The sequence below is a fragment of the Hyperoodon ampullatus genome, assembly GCF_949752795.1.
Source record: "Hyperoodon ampullatus genome assembly, chromosome: 11".
NCBI classification, from domain to species: domain Eukaryota; kingdom Metazoa; phylum Chordata; class Mammalia; order Artiodactyla; family Ziphiidae; genus Hyperoodon; species Hyperoodon ampullatus.
In genome coordinates, this window is record NC_136924.1 from 3,316,005 (window position 1) to 3,342,303 (window position 26,299).

A 26,299-nucleotide genomic window follows, 5' to 3' on the forward strand; every position below is an offset into this window, starting at 1 on the left:
GAGACTCAGCCAGAAAACAGGAACAATGAGAATCTTTGCCATTCTAAAGCACTCGCAAAACATAAATTTCTATCACCATACCATGTATAAAACAGAAAAAGAGGGCTTCCCTGGTGGCGCAGTGGTTGAGAGTCCGCCTGCCGATGCAGGGGATACAGGTTCGTGCCCCGGTCCGGGAGGATCCCACATGCCGCGAAGTGGCTGGGCCCGTGAGCCATGGCCGCTGAGCCTGCGCATCCGGAGCCTGTGCTCCGCAACGGGAGAGGCCACAACAGTGAGAGGCCCGCGTACCGCAAAAAAAAAATCCCCAAAAAACAAACAAAAAAAACAGAAAAAGAAAATAGCTGATCTGTAATTCACTCCAGTATAGTTGAATAGTTAAAGACTATGGGCTTTGACAGTCCTGAATTTGAAACCTGACTCTGACACTTACTAGTTTTGTGAATTTGAACAAATTTCTTAACATCCCTAATCCTCAACTGCCTCACATGTAAAGCAGACATAGTAACTGTGCCCATATCTTGTGGGGTTGTTTCAAAAGTTAAATATAATTTGGCATATAAACCTTTTAGTATAATAGCCAAACTCAGTAGGTGCTCAATAAATGGGAGCTATTAGTATGAGTCCAGCAAATATCAGCAAAACGAGTGTCATTTTAAATGAATGAATGAATCAATCTGTCTGTCTGCCTGGTCATCCACTCTCTCTCGTTAGCAAACACAGGAACAATATGACACGTGAGGTTCATGTTAGAGAAGAGGCTTCCAGCACATGAAGATCACCTCCAAAATTGCATTTATTCATTAAAAAATGAGCCTATAAGCTTCACAGTGGCAGGAGCCAGCACATAACAGGTACTCAATAAAGATATTTATTCACATATTCACTTATTAAACATAAAAGTACCTGCTATGTTGCATGTACTATGCGAGGCATGGGGGAATATATACTTATGATATATACAGATATAGATATATATGACAGACAGACATTTATGTACGGTCAACAACTCTCTTCCTTTTGCGCTAACCCGCAATTATTTTATCAGTTCAGTATTTGTCTATAAGAGAGCCCTTGCCCCTACAGCCACGTAACACAATGCTTCCAAGCCCTCTACTGATCCTGGCATTTCCTCCCACAGATCCTACCCCTCCACCACAGCAGTCCACCAAGCTCATCCACCAAACTCCACTCCCTTGCCAGCATCCCACACTCACTCTGCCACCATTCTTTTGTTGCATACACCAAGCAAGGCCTAATGTTACAGAAGAAAATCCCATACTAGGTCAGACTGATACCAACCTAAACACTACTTGGCAATCCCACTATCATGGTTCCTCCACTTTCTAGCTGTATTCCTAGTCCAGTCGATCCCTTAATCTTCACAATGGATCCCATCTCTGATGCCTTCTCTGAGAACCTGCCCTATTAATTCTCCTTTCTACTATAGTATTTCTCTCTACTGACTTTCTCCTGTCAATGTCTGAACATGCTCAAATATCTCATCTTAAAACAAATCTCCTTTTTGTCCCATGTTCTTTTTCTATCTACCCTACATATTCCTCCCCTTTAAAGGCACAATTCCTAAGAGTTTGCTATCTTAACTGTCCCCAATTTCTTATCCTTCTTATTCCTCATCCTATTGCCATCTAGCTTCATCACTGTTTCCAAAACTGATTTCACAAAAGTTATCAAAGATATCTTGTCAATGGGTAAGTTTTCAGTTGTCTTAATTGGCTTTACTTTTGAGTTATATATAGAACTGCAGGTCACTCCTCTTCCTTCATAAAACCCTGCTTCATTCTCCTGGGATATAACATTCCTCTACAAATCTTCTTTGCCAATCCCTTCTCCAACAGATCCTTAAATGCTGACACTTCTTAGGGCTGTATTCCAACTCCTTTCTTTTCTCAAACTACAATTCTTTCCAAACTTTTCGCAGCTCACAATGAGAAATATATTTTACATCAAGTGTGTATGTGTGTGTACACATATGAGTATCAGATAACAATTTCACAGATCAGATTAAGTAAGCGCTCATCTTTTGATCCTATTCTATTTCATTAAAAAAAAAACTGTACTGTCTGAGAATCACCAAACTGATCTACACAATTGTTTTAACTCTGTCTTCAATTACTATATTTAAGCTGATGACTTCTAAATCTACATTTCTAGTGCATACGTGTCTGTTAAATTCTAAACCCATAAAGCCAATTTCCTCCTCAACAGCTCCACATGGATAAAGTCCTTCAAACTCACCATGTCCAAAACTGGAGTTCTCAGCATCTTTCCCCCAAACACAGTCTTCCTCCATAGTCCCCTATCTTGGTAAACTGCTGAACTACTTTCCCAAGCAAAATATCAAGGAGTCATTGCTGAGTCCTCCCTCTCTTTTTCCTCTGTCACCCCCCAACCCAATCAATCACTAATCCCTGAGAAATTTTCCTCTATATATTTCTCCCCTTTTTTTTTAAAACTCACACAACTGTCACTCTCATCCAGGCTGTATTCACCTCGCCTGGATGGTACAGTCTAGTAATGAGTCTTCTCTCATATACTGTATTCTTCCAAATTTATAAATGCAATTCTAATCATTTTGTGTTGCCTACTCTTACAGTTATCTATTGTTGTACAATAAACCACTCAAAACTTAGTGGTTTAAAACACTAAAATTATTTGCTCATAATTCTACAATTTTGGTAAACTGGAGGAGGGGGGCAGATGGGGACCGCTTGTCTCTACTCCACATAGCATCTGCTGGAAATCCCAATACGCTTTCCTCACTCACATGTCTGGTCCTTTACCTAGGTGACTAGAACAGCTAGGGGGTGGCCAATTTGGGCTTTCATACAGCTGGTAGCATGTGGATGGTGAGACTTTTACATGGAAGCTGACTTCCTCCAATATACAAAAATAGAAGTTACCAGATCTTTTTAATGCCTGGTCTCAAAAGTCCTAGAATGTCACTTCTACTACATTCTATTGGTCATAGCCAATAGATTGGCTAACAGACATGGCCAGCCTAGAACTAAACAGAGGTAGGGGTGGAAGAGGAATAGACGCCATTTCTTGATGGGCAAGTTGTAAGGACACATAGAAAAAGAGCATGTGAGATGAAAGACATCATTGCAGTCATCTTTGAAAATGAAATATACCACTGTCCACCTAATTTACATTCCTTCCACATGCCAAATATACTCAGTGCCCTTCCCCTAATCAAAATGTCATCCTATTACAGCACTGGCTGTAAGGCCAGGATCTTGTTATCTAAATTAGGTTCAAATGCACATGTACTCCTTGGGTTTAGTTCCGCATATATGGTTCCTTTTTTTTTTAATTAAAAAATTTTTTTTAAATTTCTGGCCACGTAGCATGCAGGATCTTAGTTCCCTGACCAGGGATTGAACCCATGCCCACTGCAGTGGAAGGGTGGAGTCTTAACCACTGGACCACCAGGGAAGTCCCCATATGGTTCCTTTGATACAGCTCCTCTTAAATCAAAATCCCATTGCCTCAAAAGATAACTTATCTGCCCCACTGCAGTAAGCCAGGGACAGAATTGCAATAAGACACTTGAGTTCAAAAGCTGTAGGGAATAGGGAGTTACACTGAAGGCACATATCAGTGCCATAGCAATTGTGAAATCTGCTAGGGACATGTCATCACCTACTTGACTAGAACAACAGTTCGGCTCCCTGAAAAGAGTCCTCTGTCACTGGTGACTCTACCCTCTGGGCTCCGAGCTCAGAGCTCCATCCTCGGGTCACTCTTCCTATTTCATAAGAAATGGTCCACGTTTGCAACAGTATAGCTTTCTCAGCTTGCTTCCTGCCCATATAAGACTGGGACTCCCCACACATACAAAGGTTCTTTTTAGTTGAACTTTGTCTGTCCTTTTCTGTCTAAGCTGGTGGAGCTTTGATTAGTACCACCCTTGTAAAAACTTTGTGGATTTCCTATGAATTTTATTGGAAATAACTCCATTAAACAGACATCACACCCACTAATCTCTGAGATAGGCCACTCTCTTCTTTGCTTTAGCTTTTTCTTTTTTTTGCCACTCTCTTCTTTTGTATGTCTGTCATGGTACTGTAGGGAAGCAGATTTAAGAGCCTTGAAGCTCTTTGGACTAGCTGAGACATTCTTAGAAGGTATGCCTTTAAGACTCTTTTCAATGCTTTTGTCTAGCTGAAAGGCTCTAAGAGGCATTGTCTTAAATCTTTCTGAGGTCTCAACCAAAAAAATCTTACAGAAGAACTCTTGATCTGATCCTTATTTTGAGGTCATTTTTTTGCACCCCGGGATTTGAGAAGAATTAGATAAGCAGAGGGAAGGGAGAGAATGTTCCACAATGGAGAATGAGAATAAATAAAAGCACAGTCTTATGGGGAACAGGGAAGAAAGTCATCTAGCTAGGTTCATGATGGGGGAAAATATAAAATGAAATTGGAAGGGAAGAATAAAGTCAGAAATACTAACAGCTCTAACTACAAGATTATGAAATCTGTAATTTACGCTCTTTATTGCTGGTTTCTGCTTGCTGATCCAAATGTTGCTATATCAGATACACTTGGAGAGCTTCGTAAATACACAGACTCACCCTAGAGATTTTGAAAGGCTGGAGAAGAAGCTACATCTAAGCAAAGAAAGCTCCCAGGTGATTCTCAGATACAGCCAGACTTAGGAGGCACTGCTCTAGGCAACAGTCAACCACTGGCTTTTTGAGAATGGGAGTGTCATAAATGTAGATACCTAATGAAGTTTTCAGTTATAAGCTTGAATAATAAAAATCTGTATTTTCATTTATAATTTTCTATTTCTCTTTATTCGTATCATTTCCCTAAGAGACCTACTTCATAGGATCCATGTTTTCTCTGACCATATACATCTATAAGAACCCCAGTCCCATCACAGTCTCACCTTAACATGTAACAATGATTTTCTGTTTGGTTGTCTTGTTAAGAAAGATGAGCCTGGTATATTGGAAGGCAAGGTCCTAAGAGGAGTTAGGATACTATGGTACTAAGTAATGTATGTATGGAATAATAAGGACCTGACCTAAGACGATGATAGTTAAGAAGGAAAATGAAGATAAACACCAGAGCTGTGACACTTTAAACTTCTAGAGGAAATCACAAAAAGTGTTCTTTGCAACTTTAGGGTTGACAAAGATTTCTTTAACGGGGGAAAAAAGAGCTCGAGTCATAGGGAAAAACTGATAAATTGGATTCCATCAAAATTAAAAACATCTGTTCTTTGAAAGAAATCATTTAGACAATGAAAAGGCATGCCAAGACTGCAAGAAAATACAACATATACAGCTAGCAAAGGATGATATTGAAATATATTTTAAAATTCTTAAAACTCAATAAGACAAGCCAAATTTTTAAATGGGCAAAAACATCTGAACTGACACTTCAGATATACAAGTGGCCAATGAGCATATGAAAAGATGCTCAACATTATTAGTCATCGGGGAAATGGAAATTAAAACCACAATGTGATATTACTATACACCCACTAGAATGGCTAAACTAAAAGAAATCAAGGTTACAGAGCAACTGAAATGTTCATTCACTGCTGACAAATGTAAAATGGTATAACTGCTTTGGAATAGAGTTTTGGCCATTTCTTATAAAGTAAAACATACACTCATCATATGATTTCACAACTGTACTCCTAGATATTACTCAAAGAAAGAAAGAAAAAAAAAACAACTCCACATAAAGCATTGTACACATTATGGGGTTATATCAAAAGACACAGGAGCCAGAGTTAAGGTTTGGAAAATTTGAGCCTCAAAAATCTAATGACTAGGGCTTCCCTGGTGGCGCAGTGGTTGAGAGCCCACCTGCCGATGCAGGGGACGCGGGTTCGTGCCCCAGTCCGGGAAGATCCCACATGTTGTGAGATCCCTCTCACAACAGTGAGAGGCCCGCGTACGGGAAAAAAAAAAAAAAAATCTAATGACTAAATTGATCAAAACTTTAAAAATATAAACCTCTGGAGTCATAACTACACTCAAATTTTAGCTCTATCACATATTAACTGTGTAAACTACATTAAGGAAATTACCCTTACCAACTGCTCAGTTTCTTCATTTGTGAAACAGGGAGAATGATTTATATACCATAAGGCTCTTATAAGAATTCCAGGAGCTAATAATACATGTAAAAAGCACTTAAGAGACACAGGGAACTTTAAATGTTAGTCATTATTACTATCAATAAGGTTTTGGAATTCTAATTCTTTCCATTCAGAAGTTGAAATACTGATCTAGAGTACTTGAGTTATGGCAGACCTATCAAAGAGGTTTTCTAGATATTTGTTAATCTCCGATAATTTATCTTCACCATAACCAAGAGTTAATGGGTTTATCTTATTTCAAACACACCTCTGACACCTGAAAACTATGATGTGGAATTTCAGTAGGTAAACCAGAGGGAGATATTATACATTACAAAAACCCAATAGGTTGACTTTAACAAAGAAGTATGTTCAGTATGTAACTCACTCTACAACTATTAATTTACCCATAAATTACCCAGGAACATTTAGGTGTAAATCAAGATATAACTAACACTACAGCCGCTGTAAATGCAAAAGTTAGAGGTTGTACATGGCCATCCATACTAAAAGAATTTCCAAATGAGCCTCTATAAGATGCTGAAGTACAGCAAAAGTCGAAATATCAGCCTTCAACTCAAATAGAATCATTTATTTAAAACAATAATAATAGTAATAATATTGTTGTGGTGGTTATTATTATTATTAATCAGCTATCATGAGTGGTTATCATTTACCAGGCTATGTTCTAAGCTTTTTATATGTATTAATGCATTTTAAGCCTTATAAAAATCTTATGTGCTGGATAGATACTATTATTATCTTCAATGCATGAGTTCTTTACATTAAAATATTTTTAAGCCAAAAAAATATGTCACCACCGGAAGTAGACTTTATGTCTTCTTTTTAATCTAAAAAACTGGTACTTAGGAAGCAATAACCATTTATCCTGACTTTCCTATAGGAACTATATTTCAGTGGTTATTAGGTAGCCTTAAGATAATTAACATCTCTTTCTTACAGAAGAACTTCAAGTGTAAAAAGAATGACAGAATTAGAAAATCACCATTTTTCCACCCTAATGTTGTTTTCCACCCTAATTGATCTTCATCATCAAAGAGTGCTTACACCTTTAGGTGAAACGTTGATGGGGAACAGAATATTTACTAGGTGCCAACTGCCTTTTACTTTCAGGTTATAAGGGGAGAAAAGATGCAACTTTCAGTTGAAGAGGATCAGGCTGCCACCACCTGAACCTACTGATCAATCTCACATCACTAATAGTGGGACAATCGTATGATGAGTGAATTCTCATGTGAGGCAGCATGAAGTGGTACACATCCCCTAGAAAACAATCTTGCCAAAAATGTTCAACCTGAATGTAGTCAAGCCTTTGCATTTAACTTCCAGTTCACAGAAAATACAAAAGACAGGGGAAACAAATAAAACAATACTGCAAGGAGGCAATCAAATCCAAAAGGTCCAACACTCTGTAGGGACACTGACCTAGTTTCTTAAAAAAGTCAAAGGCACAAGAGAAAATAAAATAAGAGTAAACAAGGAGGCTCTTTGGGATTAAAGGAGATATAATTCTATAACAACCAGATGCAATGCATGAACTTTTCTTGGATCCTGGTTTCAAGAAGCTTATTGCAAAAAACTTGAGGACAACTGGGGAAATTTAAATTTGAGCTAGGTGTTAGCTTATATTAAATAATTATCATTAACTCTGTTAGATCTAATAAAGGTTTTATGGCTATATAAGAAAATGCTCTTAATTTTTAGAGATGGATTAAGTGTTTGGGGGTACAACATCATGAGGTCTATGATTTACTCCAAATATTCCAGCCCCACTCCCAAATAAATAAAATAAATCTAACAAAAGGTTAATAATTTCTTACATCTACTTGATGGATTTATTAGTGTTCATTGTACTATGCTCTCAAATTCCTTGTTTGCCGGAAAATGTTTGTGACACATGAAAGTACTTTTAATGATTAGTAACTAACCTTTTTGTTACTTCATTAAATTCCAAGTTAAAGAATTCCTCTAAATATTCTAGTACACAGATATATGAATCAGATGAACCATATTTATTACAGTCAAAATTCTGGTGCACAGAACAAAAAAATCACGTAAGCTGCATCCTTTCAGAATTTTATCTTAATGAAGCTTATGTATACCATTGTGTACCATACATCCATTCTCAAAAAAGCATTTAGAAACAAAAATGCTAACTTTACAAAATATATTCAACAACCAAGCAATAAATTTTAGCATAGTAGTAATTGTTTTTATCTTGTTAAAGTTTTTCCAATTCCTGCAATGCTATATAAAAATGTCTCAATCTAACACTTGACTAGAAAAACATTTTCCACTGGAATAAATTAGAAAATGATCATGTAACTTACTATTAACCAGTTAATATTCATTTAAAAAGAAGTAACTAAAGCCTACTTCAAGGAATAATTCATAAAGTAACAGCACTAAAACCTGACTAACTATACAGACAGTATAACATGATTGTTAAGACTCTAAATTTCTAAAAATACTTGATAACCTAAGTACATATTAGCTTTCAAACACCAAATTTAAGTTCTTAGTTTTAAAAGCAGAAGTCTTTCCAACAGTTACCAGTAGTACCACAGGAGAGTTCAAAGCATTTGATCAAATAAACTTTAGCTAAGAAGCAGAATCAAATATACAAAAGGTATCAATTATGAATTAGGAATTCCATAATCCCTGGAAGTCCCCAAGACTCTTTTAAAGGGTCTGCAAGGTCAAAACTAGTTTCATAATACTTTTTCACTGTGTTGACATTTTCACTGATAGTGCAAAAGCAATGCTGGGTGATACCACTGGCACTTCGGCACATATCAAAGCAGAGGCATCAGACTGCAGTAGTAGTCACTGATTTCTTCACTGCCATGCACTTGCAGTAAAAGAAGGCCAGTTTCACTTACAAATGTCCTTGATAAAGCTAGACATAAATTAAAGAGATTTGCAAAAACTGTGAAACAGTAGTTCTCAGCCAGAGACAATTTTGTCCTGCAAGGGACATCTGTCAAGATCTAGAGCTGTTTCTAGTTGTCACAATCAGGAAAAATACTATTGGCATCTAGTGCATAGTGGCCAAGGATGCTGCTAAATATCCTACAGTGCATGGGATATCTCCCCTCAACAAAGAATTATCCAGCCCCCAGTGACACCAGGGCCAAGGCTGCGGGACCCTGAGGGAAAAGAATACTCCTCTTCTCATTCCCACTCACCTGTGTGTTGGTGGGGGAGAGGGGTCAGTTATTGTTCATAAAAATACTTTAATCATATTAACCTGTAATAGGTTTATTCTTTAATTTTAAATGAATTAAGAGCAAACATTTAAAACAAACTATTACATACAAAATAAGCTACAGGATTTATTATATGACACAGGGAATGTAGCCAATATTTTATAATAAATATAAATGGAGTATAACCTTTAAAAGTTGTGGATCACTATATTGTACACCTGTAATGTGCATAATATTGTACGTACATCGACTATACTTCAATTAAAAAACAGTAAACATTTTTTAAGGTTTTAGTTTTAATTTACAATACAGTAAGTATCAAGAGGTTACCTAACCCACATAAACGAAAGTTCTTTGGGGGCTTCAGTAATCTTTGACAGTACAAAGGAGTCCTGAGACCAAAAAGTTTGAGAATCACTGAATTAGAAGAATGATACAACGAACCAAATATGTTGGAGAATATAAGGGGAATTAAAGGACTCCAAAGGAAAATGCACTAATTTCAAGAGTATTATGAATGATCAAAACAAACATAAACCTTTATAAAACCAAACAGTCCAAAAGAAAAGTCATGATAGACCCCCAAATGTCATTTTCTCCCTAAACACACACACACACACACACACACACACACACACACACACCCCACACCATCAAAAACAACAAAAAACATTAAAAGTACAACTCCTTACCCTGGCTATGAGGACTTGCTGGACTAAAAGATGGCTGATACAAATCTTTGGTTGGCGTTGGAAAAGCTTCTTTCCCTTGGCGCTGACTCATCTTTCCTGGTGTCAGGTGTTGAGTATCGTCACTGTTTGCTAACACAGCTCAAGGAAAGAAGGGAAAAAGAATTAGTACTTAATTCATAGATTTACATAACCGCATAGTTAATAACATGGAATAGAACTACGACTGAAATGGCCTCAGTGGTTATATTCATTTTACCAACTCAATACTTTAATAAAAAATTAACATAATTGTTTTATTTTTAGTTTGTTATCCATTCAAGAGGAATTTATAGGTATCAAATTATACAAATTATAGACCTCATAAAAATGAAAGTACATATTCTGATAATGAAAGTACTCCAAGGTTTACTGTCAACCTTTCATTGTGTTATTAACTCTATATATTTGCCAATAGAGCAGTAAGCAAAAGACAACGTCATTTCACAGAAGAAATACAAATGGTCAGTAAACATATGAAAAGATAGTCAACCTCATTAGTAATGAGAAAAAAATACAAACTAATAGCAGTATAAAATGGTATTTTATATTCACTAGAATTTCTACTCTAATTTCTAATTTTCATGGAAAGTAGGTGTGATTCTTGTTTTAGAGATGGGGAAACTTTAGGTTCAGAGATTGTCTTGCCTAAGACTAAGTAATAGAGGTAAGATTCTAACTCAGAACCATTTGGTTCAAAGTCTGGTCTCAAAAGCTTGCTGTCCCAACAATCAATCTAGTGTTTAAGGCTGCTATTCGCCCATTTGACCAAGCTACTAATAGAGGAGAGCAATGCCCCGTTCCAGAGAGGGCAGAAAAGAGAAAAGTACTCCTTGGAGGCGTAGGGCAGATCGTGAGCAGATCCACGGTGCCCCAGGATCTCCATCCTTTCATTTTATACAACTGCTTTTCAGTCTATGGAAACTTGAGTTTTATCTTGAGAGAGAATGATTCTGTCTTCAGTCTACATGTAATTTTAAACTTAATGAGAACTTAATAGTCACCTTTTTCATCACCATATCTTTTAAATCTAATTGTTTTAACATGTTTTCAAATTGTGCTAAAGTTATCAAAATTATATTTTAGCTCCTTAAATTTTAAAGTAAAAACTCAAAAATACGTTCACTTATCATCCAAGTAAAGATACAAAAAATTTATTTTCCCATCAAGTCCATAAAAAAGAATCCTTATACTGATGACAACTAAATTTTTATCTCCTCCTACACTCAAACACTCACATACCCAACTACCTGCCTTATGATCACCTCTGTTATTTTACAGACATCTCACATTTGTCCAGAACAGCTCTTGCCTCTCCTCACCCTCCAAACCCGCCTCTCTCCCATCTGTTGATGGAATCACTATTCCCCTCCCCCACTTTCTCAGGCCAAAACCCTTACATGTATTCTTTGATTTTTTTTCTTTCTTTCACATGTCATATCCAATTCATCTGTGAGATCTTTATACTCTATCTTCAAAATGTATCTGGAATCCTCCTACTTCTCCTCACTTCCACAACTACCACCCTGTTCCAAGCCAGCATTACCACCATTATCACAGCAGCAGATTTCTACTTGGTCTCCAGACTTAGCATCTTGCTCCCTGCCTTGTGTAGAGTTCATTCTCTATACAGAAGCCTGAGTAATCTTTGTAAACCATAGATCAGATTTGTATTAAGGAGAAATATCCACAATGGCTTTCCATTATATTTGCAATAAATTCCATGGCCTAAAGATTCAACAGTCTGGCCCCTGCTTATCTTTCCAACCTCATTCTCTACTATTCTCCTCTTTATTCACTTGGCTCCAGCCATAATGCCCTTCTTGGTATTCCTCAAACATGCCATCTTGCCCCAGTCGCAGCCCTTATATCTTTTTTCCCTTCTACCTGGAATATTTCTACCCCAGACCTTCATATTATTGACCACTCTCATCATTTGTTGTCTGTGTTCAAATGTCATCTCTTTAGAAAAGCCCCTTATTGTGTTTTTTGATAAGTCAGTTCCTAATTTTAATATAATACAATTTATCAATTCTGGTTTTGTTTTTTTTTGTTTTGGTTAGTGCCCATTCTACCACAATTATATTCTATCACTTTACCCTACCTGATTTTCACTGTAGCTCTTATCAGTATCTGAAATTATATCATTTATTTGTCTATTATCTGCCTTCTACATGAGACCATAAATTCCATGAGAAGGGAGTTTTGTCTGCCTTATTTTTCCATAAATCCTCAAGTCCCAGTGCGATTCTGGCATACTGAAGGTGTTCAAGAGAATTTTGTTGAAGGAATCAAATCAACAAATTCTATATTTTTATGAAACTTCATTATCATAAGTATACAGTGGCTTATTCAGTTACTAAATCCAATATCCATTTAATACCTAAAAATTATTACTGAAATTTAAAATGTATGGTACTGATATAGAGAGAGACAAATTGATCTAAAGACCTTAACAGAGAGCTCTGAGAGACAAACCCATGCATATGTGGAGCATGTATATATGCTAGAGGTAGGAAAGACTATGCAGTTAATAATATTGATACTAGGAAAATTGGTCATCCATGTTGGAAAAATAGGTTCCACTCTCATACCACACACAAAGAATATTTTTTATGCAATTAAAAACATAAATGCAAAAAGCAAAACTTGAAAGCTTTTAAAAGAAAATTTAAGAGAAAATCTTTATAAATTTGGGGTAGGAAATGATTCCTTTAAAACCCACGTACCTATGGTCAACTAATCTATGACAAAGGAGGCAAGGATATACAATGGAGAAAGGACAGTCTCTTCAACAAGTGGTGCTGGGAAAACTGGACAGCTACATGTAAAAGAATTAAATTAGAACACTCCCTAACACCATACACAAAAATAAACTCAAAATGGATTAGAGAAATAAATGTAAGGCCAGACGCTGTAAAACTCTTAGAAGAAAACATAGGAAGAACACTCTTTGACATAAATCACAGCAAGATCTTTTTTGATCCACCTCCTAGAGATATGGAAATAAAAACAAAAATAAACAAATGGGACCTAATGAAACTTAAAAGCTTTTGCACAACAAAGGAAACCATAAACAAGACGAAAAGACAACCCTCAGAATGGGAGAAAATATTTGCAAACGAATCAACAGACAAAGGATTAATCTCCAAAATATATAAACAGCTCATGCTGCTCAATATTAAATAAACAACCCAATCCAAAAATGGGCAGAAGGCCTAAATAGACATTTCTCCAAAGAAGACATACAGATGGCCAAGAAGCACATGAAAAGCTGTTCAACATCACTAATTATTAGAGAAATGCAAATCAAAACTACAATGAGTTATCACCTCACACAGTTAGAATGGGCTTCATCAGAAAATCTACAAACAACAAATGCTGGAGAGGGTGTGGAGAAAAGGGAACCCTCTTGCACTGTTGGTGGGAATGTAAATTGATACAGCCACTATGGAGAAGAGTATGGAGGTTCCTTAAAAAACTAAAAATAGAATTACCATATGATCCTGCAATCCCACTACTGGGCACATACCCAGAGAAAACCATAATTCAAAAAGACACATGCACCCCAATGTTCACTGCAGCACTATTTACAATAGCCAGGTCATGGAAGCAAGCTAAATGCCCATCGACAGACAAATGGATAAAGAAGATGTGGTACATCTATACAATGGAATATTACTCAGCCATAAAAACAAATGAATTTGGGTCATTTGTTGAGACGTGGATGGATCTAGAGACTGTCATACAGAGTGAAGTAAGTCAGAAAGAGAAAAACTAATATCTTATATTAACGCATATATGTGGAACCTAGAAAAATGGTACAGATGAACTGGTTGGCAGGGCAGAAATTGAGACACAGATGTAGAGAACAAACGTATGGACACCAAGGGGGGAAAGCGGCAGAGGGGTGGGGGTGGGGGTGTGATGAATTGGGCGATTGGGACTGACATGTATACACTTATGTGTATAAAACTGATGACTAATAAGAACTTGCTGTATAAAAAAATAAATTAAATAAAATTCAAAAATTAAGAAAAAGACACAACAAAGCACTTACCAAAAAAGAAAGAAAAAAAAAATTAAGAATTAATCTAATCAAAAGATAAAAAGAAATAAAAAAAAACAAGAGAAGATATTTGCAACACATATAATTAACAAAGAGCTGGTATCCAGAATACGTTAAAAAAAAAACTCCTATAAATCAATTAGAAAAAGATGAAAAATGCAAAAGAAAAATGGGAGGATGAATCAAAAGAATGCCTGAGAATAAACTAAACCAAGGAGGTGAAAGACCAGTACACTGAAGACTGTAAAACACTGAGGAAAGAAATTGAAGAAGACACACACAAATGGAGAGATATACCATGCTATGGATTGGAGGGATAGTATTAAAATGTCCATACTATCCAAAGCCATCTACAGACAATGCAATCCCTCTCAAAATTCCAATGGAATTTGTGTGGAACCACACAAGACCCCGAGCAGCCAAAGCCATCTTAAGAAAGAACAAAGCTGGAGGCAACACACTCCCTGATCTCAAATTATATTACAAAGCTACAGTAATCAAAACACTGTGGTATTGGCATAAAAAAGGACACATAGATCAACGGCACAGAATAGAGAGCCCAGAAATAAACCTACACATATATGGTCAATTAATTTATGACAAAGAAGCCAAGAATATATAATGGGGAAAAGGCCAGTCTCTTTCATAAATGGTGTTGGGAAAACTAGACAGCTACATGCAAAAGGATGAAACTGGACCACTTACTTTCTGACAAAAAAATTAACTCAAAATGGATTAAAGACTCAAATTTAAGACCTGAAACTATAAAACTCCTAGAAGAAAACTGGAAGTGACCTTTTTTTTAAAATTAATTTATTTATTTTTGGCTGTGTTGGGCCTTCATGGTTGCGCGCAGGCTTTCTCTAGTTGCGGCGAGTGGGGGCTGCTCTTCACTGCGGTGCATGGGATTCTCATTGCGGTGAGTGGGTTTCTCATTGCAGTGGCTTCTCTTGTTGCAGAGCACAGGCTCTAGGTGCACGGGCTTCAGTACTTGCAGCATGCAGGCTCAGTAGTTGTGGCTCGTGGGCTCGAGAGCGTAGGCTCATTAGTTGTGGCGCACGGGCTTAGTTGTCCACAGCATGTGGGATCCTCCCAGACCAGGGCTTGAACCCATGTCCCCTTCATTGGCAGGTGGATTCTTAGCCACTGCGCCACCAGGGAAGTCCCTGGAAGTAAGCTTCCTGACATCAGTCTTGGCAATGATTTTTTAGATTTGACAGCAAAAGTAAAGGCAATAAAAGCAAAAATAAACAAGTGAAACTACATCAAACTAAAAAGCTTCTGCACAGCAAAGGAAACCATCAATACAATGAATGGAATAAAATGCTTGCAAATCATATATCTGATAAGGGGTTAATATCCAAAATATATAAAGAACTCATATAGCTCAATAGCCAAAAGGTACATGAAAAGATGCTCAACATCACTAATCATCAGGGAAATGCAAATCAGAACCACAATGAGGTATCACCTCACACCTGTTAGAATTGCTATTATCAAAAAGACAAGAAATAACAAGTATTGATGAGGATGTGGAGAAAAGGGAACCCTTGTGCACTGTTGGTGGGAATGTAAATTGGTGCAGCCATTATGGAAAACAGTATGTAGGTTCCTCAAAAAGTAAACCTATATAGAACTACCATATGATCCAGCAATTCCACTTCTGGGTATTTATCCAAAGAAAATGAAAACCCTAATTTGAAAAGATATATACATTCCATGTTCACTGCAGCATTATTTACAATAGCCAAGATATGGAAACAACCTAAGTGTCCATCAATGGAAGAATGAAATCTTTTCATTTGTGACAACATGGATGGAACTTCAGAGCATTATGCGAAGTGAGATAAGTCAGAGGAAGACAAATACCATATGATCTCCTTTATATGTGGCAGCTAAACAAATAATCAAGAACAACAACAAAAACTGAACTCACAGATATAGATAACAATTGGCGGTTTGCCAGAGAGGCGTCGGGGTTGTGTTTGTGCAAAATGGGTCAAAAGGTACAAACTTCCAGTTATAAAATAAATAAGTCATGCGGATGTAATGTACAGCATGGTGACTAGTTAATAATACTGTATTGCATATTTGAAATTTGCTAAGGGAGTAAATTTTTTTTAAAATTGAAGTACAGTTGATTTACAATGTTTCAGGTATACAGCAAAGTGATTCAATTACATATCTATATGTATATAGATATCTACCTATCTATCTATATTCTTTTTCAGATTCTTCTCCATTATAGTTTATCACAAGAGTAAATCTTAAAGCTGTCATCACAAGAAAAAAAATTCTGTAACAATGTATGGTGATGGATGTTAAGTGGATTTATTGTGGTTATCACTTCAAAATATATACAAATATGGAATCATTATGTTGCACACTTGAAACTAATACAATGTTGTATGTCAATTATACCTCAATTTAAAAATTTTTTAATTAAAAAAAGAAAAATGGTGGGAAAACGTGAACAGTTAGTTCATGCAAGAAGAAATGCAAATGGTCAATAAATGTACAAAAAGATTTTCATCCTCTTTAGCAGTCAGGAAAAAACAAATCAAGATCACAATGAAATAAATATTTTACACTCAGTAAAACTGAAAAAAATTAATAAGTCTGATAATGCCAAATACTGGTTAAGGATGGGATCAGTGAGCCATCTTAAGCATTGCTGGCAGAATATAAACTGATATAAGCACTTTGGAAAACCATTTAGAGCTTATAAAATTGAATTTCACATATCCTATGGGTCCAAAAATTCCACTCCTAGCTTTATACATAGAAATACTCTTACATGTGTGTACCAAGAGACAAAAATAAGATTCGTTTATAGCAACGCTGTTCAAAATAGCAAAAATCAAAACAACTTAAATATTCATCAATTGAAAACAATATGGATTAATATATTGTGGTATAGGCATATAATGGAATAGTATGTAGCACTAAAAACAGATGGTCTTTACCTATACCCAGTAACATGGCTGAATCTTGGAAATCCAATGTTAACTACAAAAAACAAGTCCGAGAAGATGACATATAGCATGATACCATTCTTATAAAATTAAAAACCTAGCAAACCTTAGTGATACATATGTAACCTAAAAATAACCCAAAAAATCTATTTTTGAAAAAGCAAAGAATAATAAACAAAAAAATACAAATTAGTCATCCCCCCTGGGTGGGTAGGCACAGGGAGAGGAAAGAGAAGAAGCACATAGATAGACATGAGGCATTTGTAGGATTCAAGTTCTTTAATTGAATGGTAGGTTCAATATGTACTCACTGTATGATTATGCTTTATAATTTACATATGCTTCATATATTCTTTTATAGTATTAGTACATTTAAGGCTAATTTAAATATATTATAAGAACAGCTAAAAGAATTAAAGTATGCTTTAGTATTCCATAAGAAAGACATACATATCTGAGTCTTGAATAACTTCACTATATAAAAAAGGAAAAGTGTAAACTTAGTTCTATTCACCCCTTTCTAACTCCTTATTGATTGAGGTATTACTGTTTATGATTTTGTTAACCTTGAAATGAGAGGACTTGTAGAAATAGCAATACACAGAGCATATTTCCTTAAAAACAGAAAGCATTTTTAAATTTTTCTCTCACCCCATTCACAAACATTAACTATACAGAAAATCTGCATAATATAAAAATCATTTTGATGTCCTTTATCACTTGCACAACAGTAGACTAGTCACATATAAACTCAAGAAGGGCAGTGACATTATTTTCACTTGTATCCTTTGGCATAAAACTGACAATAAATGCTTACTAAATGCTTGGATCGATATTTGACCAATGAATCACTGCAGGATTCCAAAACAGTTTCTGGTAATTCAATCAACTGCCTCACCTTCTAAAGATATTAGCATTATAGTGCCCTCTCCTGGTTCTACTTTGTAGTCAAAGTAAAGCAAAGCAACCTACTTTGCTATTCATATTACTTTTAAATATGGTAAAAACTAATCACACTGGAATAATTAATAGTAATATAATTAACATACTGTAACTTCTAAGAGAATATGATTCTATAACTACCATTCTTTCTGAATTCAACTCATCAATACAAAATCTGAAGAATATTACAAGCCTCAAAAAGTCTGGTGTTTGCTTTTAATCTAAGTGAAAACTAAGAAGTAAAGTAATTGTTTAAAGTCATACAAATCTCTATGAAAATCCTAAATATCCCCTTACAGACGGTATACCTTTTCTCAAATACATAAGTAATTTGAATATGATCTTCATAGTTTTTTCATTCAATTGTACAGATCCTAATGAAGTACTATGTGAAATTACTTTTCACTCAAAAAGATATATGGTCTGCAGTAAATAATTATACAGCCTCGGTCTTTAAACAGTTGGCAGAGTACAATATAAACTCATCTCTACTATATGTTGTATATTTTAATTTACATATGCTTAAAATATATAACCACAATAAATTTCTAAAAATGCAATTCTATTTGTAAAGTTCAGCAGTGCCAGTCAGTTCACCTGAGCCAACATCTAAATATATGAGGTAATTAAAGTAACTGAAAAATGCATTGAAAGTATCTACCAGGTATCACAAGTAAGGCTGAACAAGAAAGCATAAAAATGTTCTGGGATTTGTATACTTTTTCTACTTTTAAATTTTACTATTCTAATAATGCTAGATGTATAATAAACAATATATTTAAAATACTATTAATTCTTGCAATTAGAATAAAAAAGGAATTTTAGCATATCACTTTAAATTACCTCTCTTTTTAGAAAACAAAATCACAAACATACTATAACCATTATTAGAGACAAACAGCAACTGATCTAGACCAAAGTATTTTACAACTAGAAGAAGCTTTGCCATTATCTTGCTCAGTCCCCTTCTTTAGCCAATAAAAAAAATGAGCCCCAAAGTGGTGAACTGACTTACAACAGTCAATTATTTAGGAATAAATACTAAAACATCCTAAATTGATATAATTTCCACATTGGTCTTGAATAAAGTTAAAATCTTTGTCTAATTTATGATGCAGTAATATCTTAATTATTTGGTTAGACTTGAATTCAGTAAAATGATAGTTTCATTCTGATTTCTGAAAACCAGAAGATGACATATTGAACTAGCAACCAATTCTAACTCCTTAGATATTTAAGTTCTTAGCTTCAGGCTCTTCATCTACAAAATTAATGCTTTATTAAATGATCTCTGAAGTTTCATTCACCTCAGTCATTCTATGACTTTTAATATGTCACAAAGCCTTGAAATTATGTATTCATGGGTCTAACTCCCCTACTAGTATATAATGATCTTAAGGGCATGGCACATGTTTTATTCACTGTGTATCCCCTGAAGCTAGCACAGCGTCTGGTCAAGAAAAAAATTTTTGGACATAAATTTAAAGGGTGCATCTTCTAAATCCCTAGATAAAACAGGTCACTTATGAAATCACCAAAGTATACATAAAAACTTTTCATAACCAAATTATCTATTATGTAAAAATTCTGACAAAATAAGACAGTATTTCTCACTTTCATATGGCAGTGAATTTGTTGTACTATATCCAGCCTCAGAGTACTCTGATCTATGCTTTGTGATGATTGTAGAAAGGATACTATAAAGAAGTATTAATTCATAATTTAGGAATTATGAATTTATAAATTATGAATTAGATAACTGGCTAAATAAATAATCCATATTCAGATAATCAAGATGTAAATATACAAACACTATCAATCTCAGATGGACACTGACAACAGATGGGTACTGAATGATCATTTATATTCTTTGCTTTATATTTCAATGCCTGGAAAGAAAAGTAGAAGACTTAATAACCAAAATGGAAATACCACATGCCTTTTCTAAGTACACATCAAAATATTATCATGTCTCCAAACATGCCATTCAAACTTTAGCTACTTACTTGATGGCCCAAGGACATCTTTGCTATCACCAAGAAGCTTTTAATGCAGGGTAATTGAGCAGCAAACAAATACAATCCAAACCAGGAAGAAGCAAAATGTATCAGGATTGAAGCAGCAGTGAAACAAAAGGACAAGGAAAATAGCATTAGTTCATAAGTAGAAAGCACATGCATATCAATTCTAATAATCATAATTTGCAAGGAATTTTCTTTTCCACACATAAAAAGACCTTGGCTTAGGCATTATGTTTGTTTTAATTTTGGAAAATGAAGGTGGAAAGAGAAAAATGAAATCACCCAAGTATTTTGTTTTGAAAATTACTCAAGTGAAAAATTACTTTCAACTATAATTCAAGATATGGGTTAGGAGTGATAAAAAATTATTTAGAAATGTAAAGGACAGCCAAAAAGTTATTCATTCTTTAAATTCAAGTGGCTTAAAAATATATAACACCCATGCACTATTAAATATTAGTTCTGCATGCCATGAAAGCACTTAACACTACATAGAAATTCAGGATGCTTCTTCTACATAAAGAAAGGAGTTTACTGAATGCTTATATTATGCCAAGCATGTGCAAAGAGCTTTCACAGAGACATCAACAAGGTGGAACAAATTTTTTTCTCAAATGGCAAAAAAACAAAGAGTATTGATTAGAAGAACGATAAATTTTATTAAGTTAGACAAAACTTTCTTAGGACCCACTAATATCAAGCCTATAATCTAGAGCTACTAGTCTCTAGGAAGTCAGAAGATCCAATTCTTAAATGATTAACTTGCAATCAACTAAAAGAAACAGGAAAAAGACTGCTGATCTTTGTCTAGTAACTATTTTAATAAACAGCATTACACTAAATGTCACCTATAGACAAGTGTTTTGGTCTCCCTTGGCAGGAACAGAGTCCTTAGCTCTCTCTTTCATTTCAAATACCAAACATGGAAACGTATCAGAAGTGAAGAAACAAACAAAAAGTTCCCACCACTAATGACATTATTGTTTGGCCTTATTTAAAGGGAATGGGGAATCTTAATTGGTTTTGACCAAAAAAAAAAAAAAAAAAAAAAAGTAGCAGTTGTTTGCTTTGGGGCTTCTGTTGTCTCCTAGGGAAAAAAAAAATCTTGGCCCTATTACTTCCCTAAAGTGATGGTTATTTCACAATGCTTAAAATTATGTTCTAATGCCTTTAAAGGCATTTGCTCTATTCATTTTTTCTATAGGTGTCCATTTAAACTCATTCTTCTATAAACTGATTTCAGTTTCACAGATAAACTAAAAAAAATACAGCTTTAGTGACAATGAAATAATTGTGCTCAAATCCATTACAGCTAGCAAGCATGTGGGAAGAGACTAAAGTATTTGTGGCAGGCAACCTCTAAAATGGTCCCAGTGATCCCCACTTTTTGGTGTATAATCCCCTCTCTTTGAGCATATACTGGACTTGCTGAATCACTTCTAATGAACAGAAAATGGCAGAGGTGAAAGGATGTCATTTCCAAAATTAGACTGTAACAAGACTATGACTTCAACCTTGTTTGTGGTCTCTTGCTCTCTCCTAGACAGATCATCCTGGGGAAAGCCAGCTGCTGCATCATGAGGCAACCCTGTAGAAAGGCCCATGAGGCAAAGGAACTGAGGTCTGCCCACGAACCCCAAGTGACCTTGGAAATGGCTCTCCCGCCTCCCCTGACCCCCTCAGCGGCAGCTCCCACTCTCCAGTAGCTTGACTGCAACCATATGAAAGATTTTGAGCTAGAGACACCTAGCAAAGCTGCTCTTAAATTCCCGACTCACTGAAATTGTAAGATAATAAATGCTTGTTTTCTACCATTTAATTTTGGGATGATTTGTTATATATCAATAAATAACTAATACAATATCGGAAAACTGAAGAAAGTTCGGAACCTGACAGAGACAACTATGGCAAACTTTACAAATCCTTCATAGACATCTTTTAGAAAAATCTTCCTGTACTGATATGAATAATTACCAGTTTCCCTAGATATACCTGTAACTTCCTAAAGGAAAGCAATGATTCTAACCATATTTACACAGTTAAGAGTATTTAATTTCACAAGGGCCAGTCACATTTGAAGCTTCTGAGCTGGTCTTCTACTTAGGATAAAAGATCAAGTTCACTTTCACTGTACAGTTCTGTATGGTATAATTCTCAGATTTTGTTGATTAAAAGCACTATGCCATCTTCTGTGCAGCTGTACTCCTTATATATTTACTCCCAGAAAATAATCCCTAGCATATACAACAGCTTCTGAACATTTATTTCAAATTATGCTTTCAACATTATATCCTCAGGCATATTGGTGTCATATAAATCTGAATGTACTGTATTAATCCAATATTTTTCTCAGACTGAGACACTGGAGAATAATCAAAGTAAACACTGTTTGTTCTTTTTTTTTTGGCTGTACACAGGCCTCTCACTGTTGTGGCCTCTCCCGTAGTGGAGCACAGGCTCTGGACGTGCAGGCTCAGCGGCCGTGGCTCACGGGCCCAGCCGCTCCGCGGCATGTGGGATCTTCCCGGACTGGGGCACGAACCCGTGTCCCCTGAATCAGCAGGAGGACTCTCAACCACTGCGCCACCAGGGAAGCCCAACACTGTCTATTCTTATAATTGATCCATCATCCATCCATCCATCCATCCAAATATTCATTGAGTACCTACTATATAGACAGGTATCATTTTAGGCACTGAGAAATATAGCAGTGAACACAACAGACAAAAATCCTGTCCTTGTGGTAGTTATGTTCTAGTAGGGAAGATAAACAATAACATAATAAACAAGTAAAATTTTGATGTATATTATACAGTATAAATACTAAGGAAAAATAAGCAGAAAATGAAGACATAAAATGTTAGGGAAGATGGAGTTAAAGTTTTAGATAGGGTGGCCTAAGAAGGCTTCACCACCAAGCTGACTGAACAAAACGAGGGAACTGAACCATAAGGACTCAGAGCGGATGAGCACTCCAGGGAGAGGGAGGATCAAGTACAGAGCAGAGTGCTTGCATAGCAGGACTGGAGTGTTTGGAGGACAGCGAAAAGGCCAGAGGGCTGGCAACAAGGCAAGGAGGAGAGCAGCAGTGAAGTCAAAGAAGGAAACAGCTGTAGAACAGTACAGGACCTAGTCAAGGCTTCTGTCTTATTCTGGATGAAACAGGGAGCCACTGGGTAGCTCTGAGAAAAGGAGTAACATACATGAAATATGTTTTAATAGGACTGCTCTGGCTGCTATGTTGAGAACAGACCAGAGGGACAAGGGTATTATCAGTTCAGAGGTTACTGCAATAATCTAGGGGAGACATGAAGGAGACTTGGACCAAGATGGGAGCAGTGACAATGATGAGAAGTAGTTAAGTTCTAAATATATTTTGAAGGTAAGGTCAACAGGATTTCCAAACAGGCCAAGCATGAGGTAAAAGAAAAAAAGGAATCAAAATGATGTCAAGGGTTGGAGTCTGAGCACCTGGAAGGATGAACTGCCATAATCTGAGATGGAAAAGACAGGGAGACAAGCTAGTTTACAGGGAGAAATATAGGTACAATCATCCCTTGGTATCCAGAGAGAACTGGTTCCAAGACACCTCCCACCCCCACCCCCACCCCACCCCACCTCAATGCCAAAATCTGTGGATGCTGAGGTCCCTTATATAAAATGGTGTAGTATCTGTATATAACCCATGTATATCCTCCTATATACTTTATATCATCTCTAGATTACGTATAATATCTAATTCAAAGTAAATGCTATGCAAATAGTTGTAAATACAATGAAAATGCTATGTAAATAGCTTATAGCATGTGGTAAATCCAAGTTTTGCTTTTGGGAACTTTCTGGAATTTTTTTCCCCCAAATATTTTCCATCTGCAGTTGGCTAAATCTGTGGATGCAGAACCCTCAGATATGGAGGGCCAACTGTAGCTCAGTTTGGAATAGGTTAAGTTTGAAATGCCTGTCAGACATCTAAGTCAAAATGTCAAGTAGGCAGCTAGACACACAGACCTGTACAGGGAAAGGTTTAGGTTGGTAAGAAAATAGTATAAATTATGGTATGTGTGATAGTTAGGGTACATGATCTGAATGGCTTCATCACAGGAGATTGAAAAATGCCACAGGATAAAAGAACAGCCCCCAGAAAACGTATATTATAATGGAACAACAGAACTAAGAATTAAAGCTGAAACACTACAAATAGAAGCAGAAACACAATGAAAAATAAGCTTCACTTCAGAAACCTTTCCCAGAAGGATGTGGATAAAAAGGCATTAAGTTGAGATGCAAGTGAAATCATGCTCCCAGAATTATTTGCAAGTGATGCTAACTGGGAAACAAGATATAAGTAATTGAAGATTACATATTAATTTTACCAAGTAACTGACATCACTGAAGTCTTCTACACACTGCTGAACTGCACACTACACTTCCTATTCTTACTGCTTTTAGGATTGGGCCTAATTTGTGCAGTTCCATGTTGTATAACCCATGAATAAAGATGATGTGGAAGTATTGATGTGGAAATGCTCTATACAAGTACCTTTTAAGATATTTAAAAAAATAAAAAGCTAGCCACTCTTCTTGGCTTTTGTTAGAGAACCAAAATACTACTAGAATTTCAAAGAATCCAAAGTCTTCTCCTCAGCTTGTTCAGAAAAAGAGCATTTAAGATACAACAGAAACATTTTCTCTCTCTGAGCAACTTATCATGTTTACAATTATCCCTTGAACAATGTCCATACAGTCATCTCAAATTTTTTATCATATAAATAAATTCTCTACTTTGGCAGAAAGCATGAGCTGAAAAATAATAAAATAGTAACATGCCTAGAATTTTTCTACTTAGTATTCAATAGCATACTACTAGTACTTTAAATAAAAGCATGAAATATAGCCGTTATCTAAATCTTTACTGATTTTAGTCTACAAATATCAGGAAAAGAGCATAATACAAAAAATGTGATTTTACGATCATGTACTTTTAAATATTTGCCATGCCATCTATAATTAGCATAAAACTTGTGACCTTTAAGAAATGTAAAGGAAGAGTTAGAAGTTCATAATCACACCCTTCAACCTGAGAAGCCCCTCAGTCCTGAGCAGTCCAGGACAGATGGCCACCCTATATACATAATACAGAAACAATACCATGAGGTCTATAGCTTGATTTCATTGCCTTCAGCATGGCACCTCCTTGTTTTATTGATTTGACTTACCTGTTGGGCTTAAGAAAAGTACAAATAGCTTATCAAGCACTGATATGAGTACAGCTTAAAAATAAAATTTCAAGCAGATGGCACCTCTTCCCCCAATACAGTTGATCAAGTTGTACTCAGAGAAGCAATCCTACTTCAGTGGGCTCTCGGAAGCCACAATTCTGAAGAAGAATTATATAAAACATCTGAAGAGCGACTGGACTTCCCTGGTGGTGCAGTGGTTAAGAATCCACCTGCCAATGCAGGGGATACAGGTTCGAGCCCTGGTCCAGGAAGATCCCACATGCTGCGGAGCAACTAAGCCCGTGTGCCACAACTACTGAAGCCCATGCACCTAGAGCCTGTGCTCCGCAACAAGAGAAGCCACCGCAGTGAGAAGCCCGCACACCAACACGAAGAGTAGTCCCGGCTCACTGCAACTAGAGAAAGCCAGCACACAGCAGCACAGATCCAGTGCAGCCAAAAATTAAAAAAAAAAAAAAAAAAGTAGAATAAATTTTTTAAAAATCAGAAAATTAAAACAAAAAAGAATGTTCTACTTAGTGTTATCTTTGGCTCTTAGAGTAAGGAACTTCAATGAGGGATATATACAGCGTAGCTGAGATCTGTTTGTTCTTTAAACAGGAGTCATCACTCTATACTTAAATGAATTTTTTCATATTCCTGCCATCATTTGCAAAACACACATGTGCACATTTTATCCCTGAGTTTTACAGGAGAGATTTTAAGGGAGTATTTTTCTGGGACTAGAGTTTATTGCTGTTAGAGAATATGATCTGATCTGCCAGGCAGTTACATTTTCGATACAGCAATTCCACCACTAGGAATGTATACTAAAAGATGTGTTCAAGGATATTTATCACATCATTTATAGTAATCTACTTAAAACAGGGAATTAAATAAATAATAATACATTCACATAATAAAATACTATATAGTCATTATAGTTTGGTTTTTTTTTCAGGGACTGAAAAACATTCAATATATATTGG

At 35.9% G+C, this 26,299-nt stretch overlaps 1 protein-coding gene across 3 annotated transcripts in view; it reads right to left on the minus strand.

Annotated features, from left to right (window-relative positions):
- The window catches only part of OSBPL8 (oxysterol binding protein like 8), a gene marked incomplete at its 5' end in the record, with an annotated part of 131,992 nt that overhangs the window by 81,546 nt on the left and 24,147 nt on the right, over nt 1-26,299 (minus strand). The window contains 2 exons of one of the 3 annotated variants that reach the window (XM_079714284.1): nt 10,049-10,186; nt 20,077-20,099. In XM_079714284.1, coding sequence (XP_079570410.1) covers nt 10,049-10,186; nt 20,077-20,099 — 161 coding nt within the window. Of the gene's footprint in view, nt 1-10,048; nt 10,187-20,076; nt 20,114-26,299 lie in introns of all 3 variants that reach the window. The other 2 variants (XM_079714281.1, XM_079714282.1) reach the window with 2 other exon arrangements.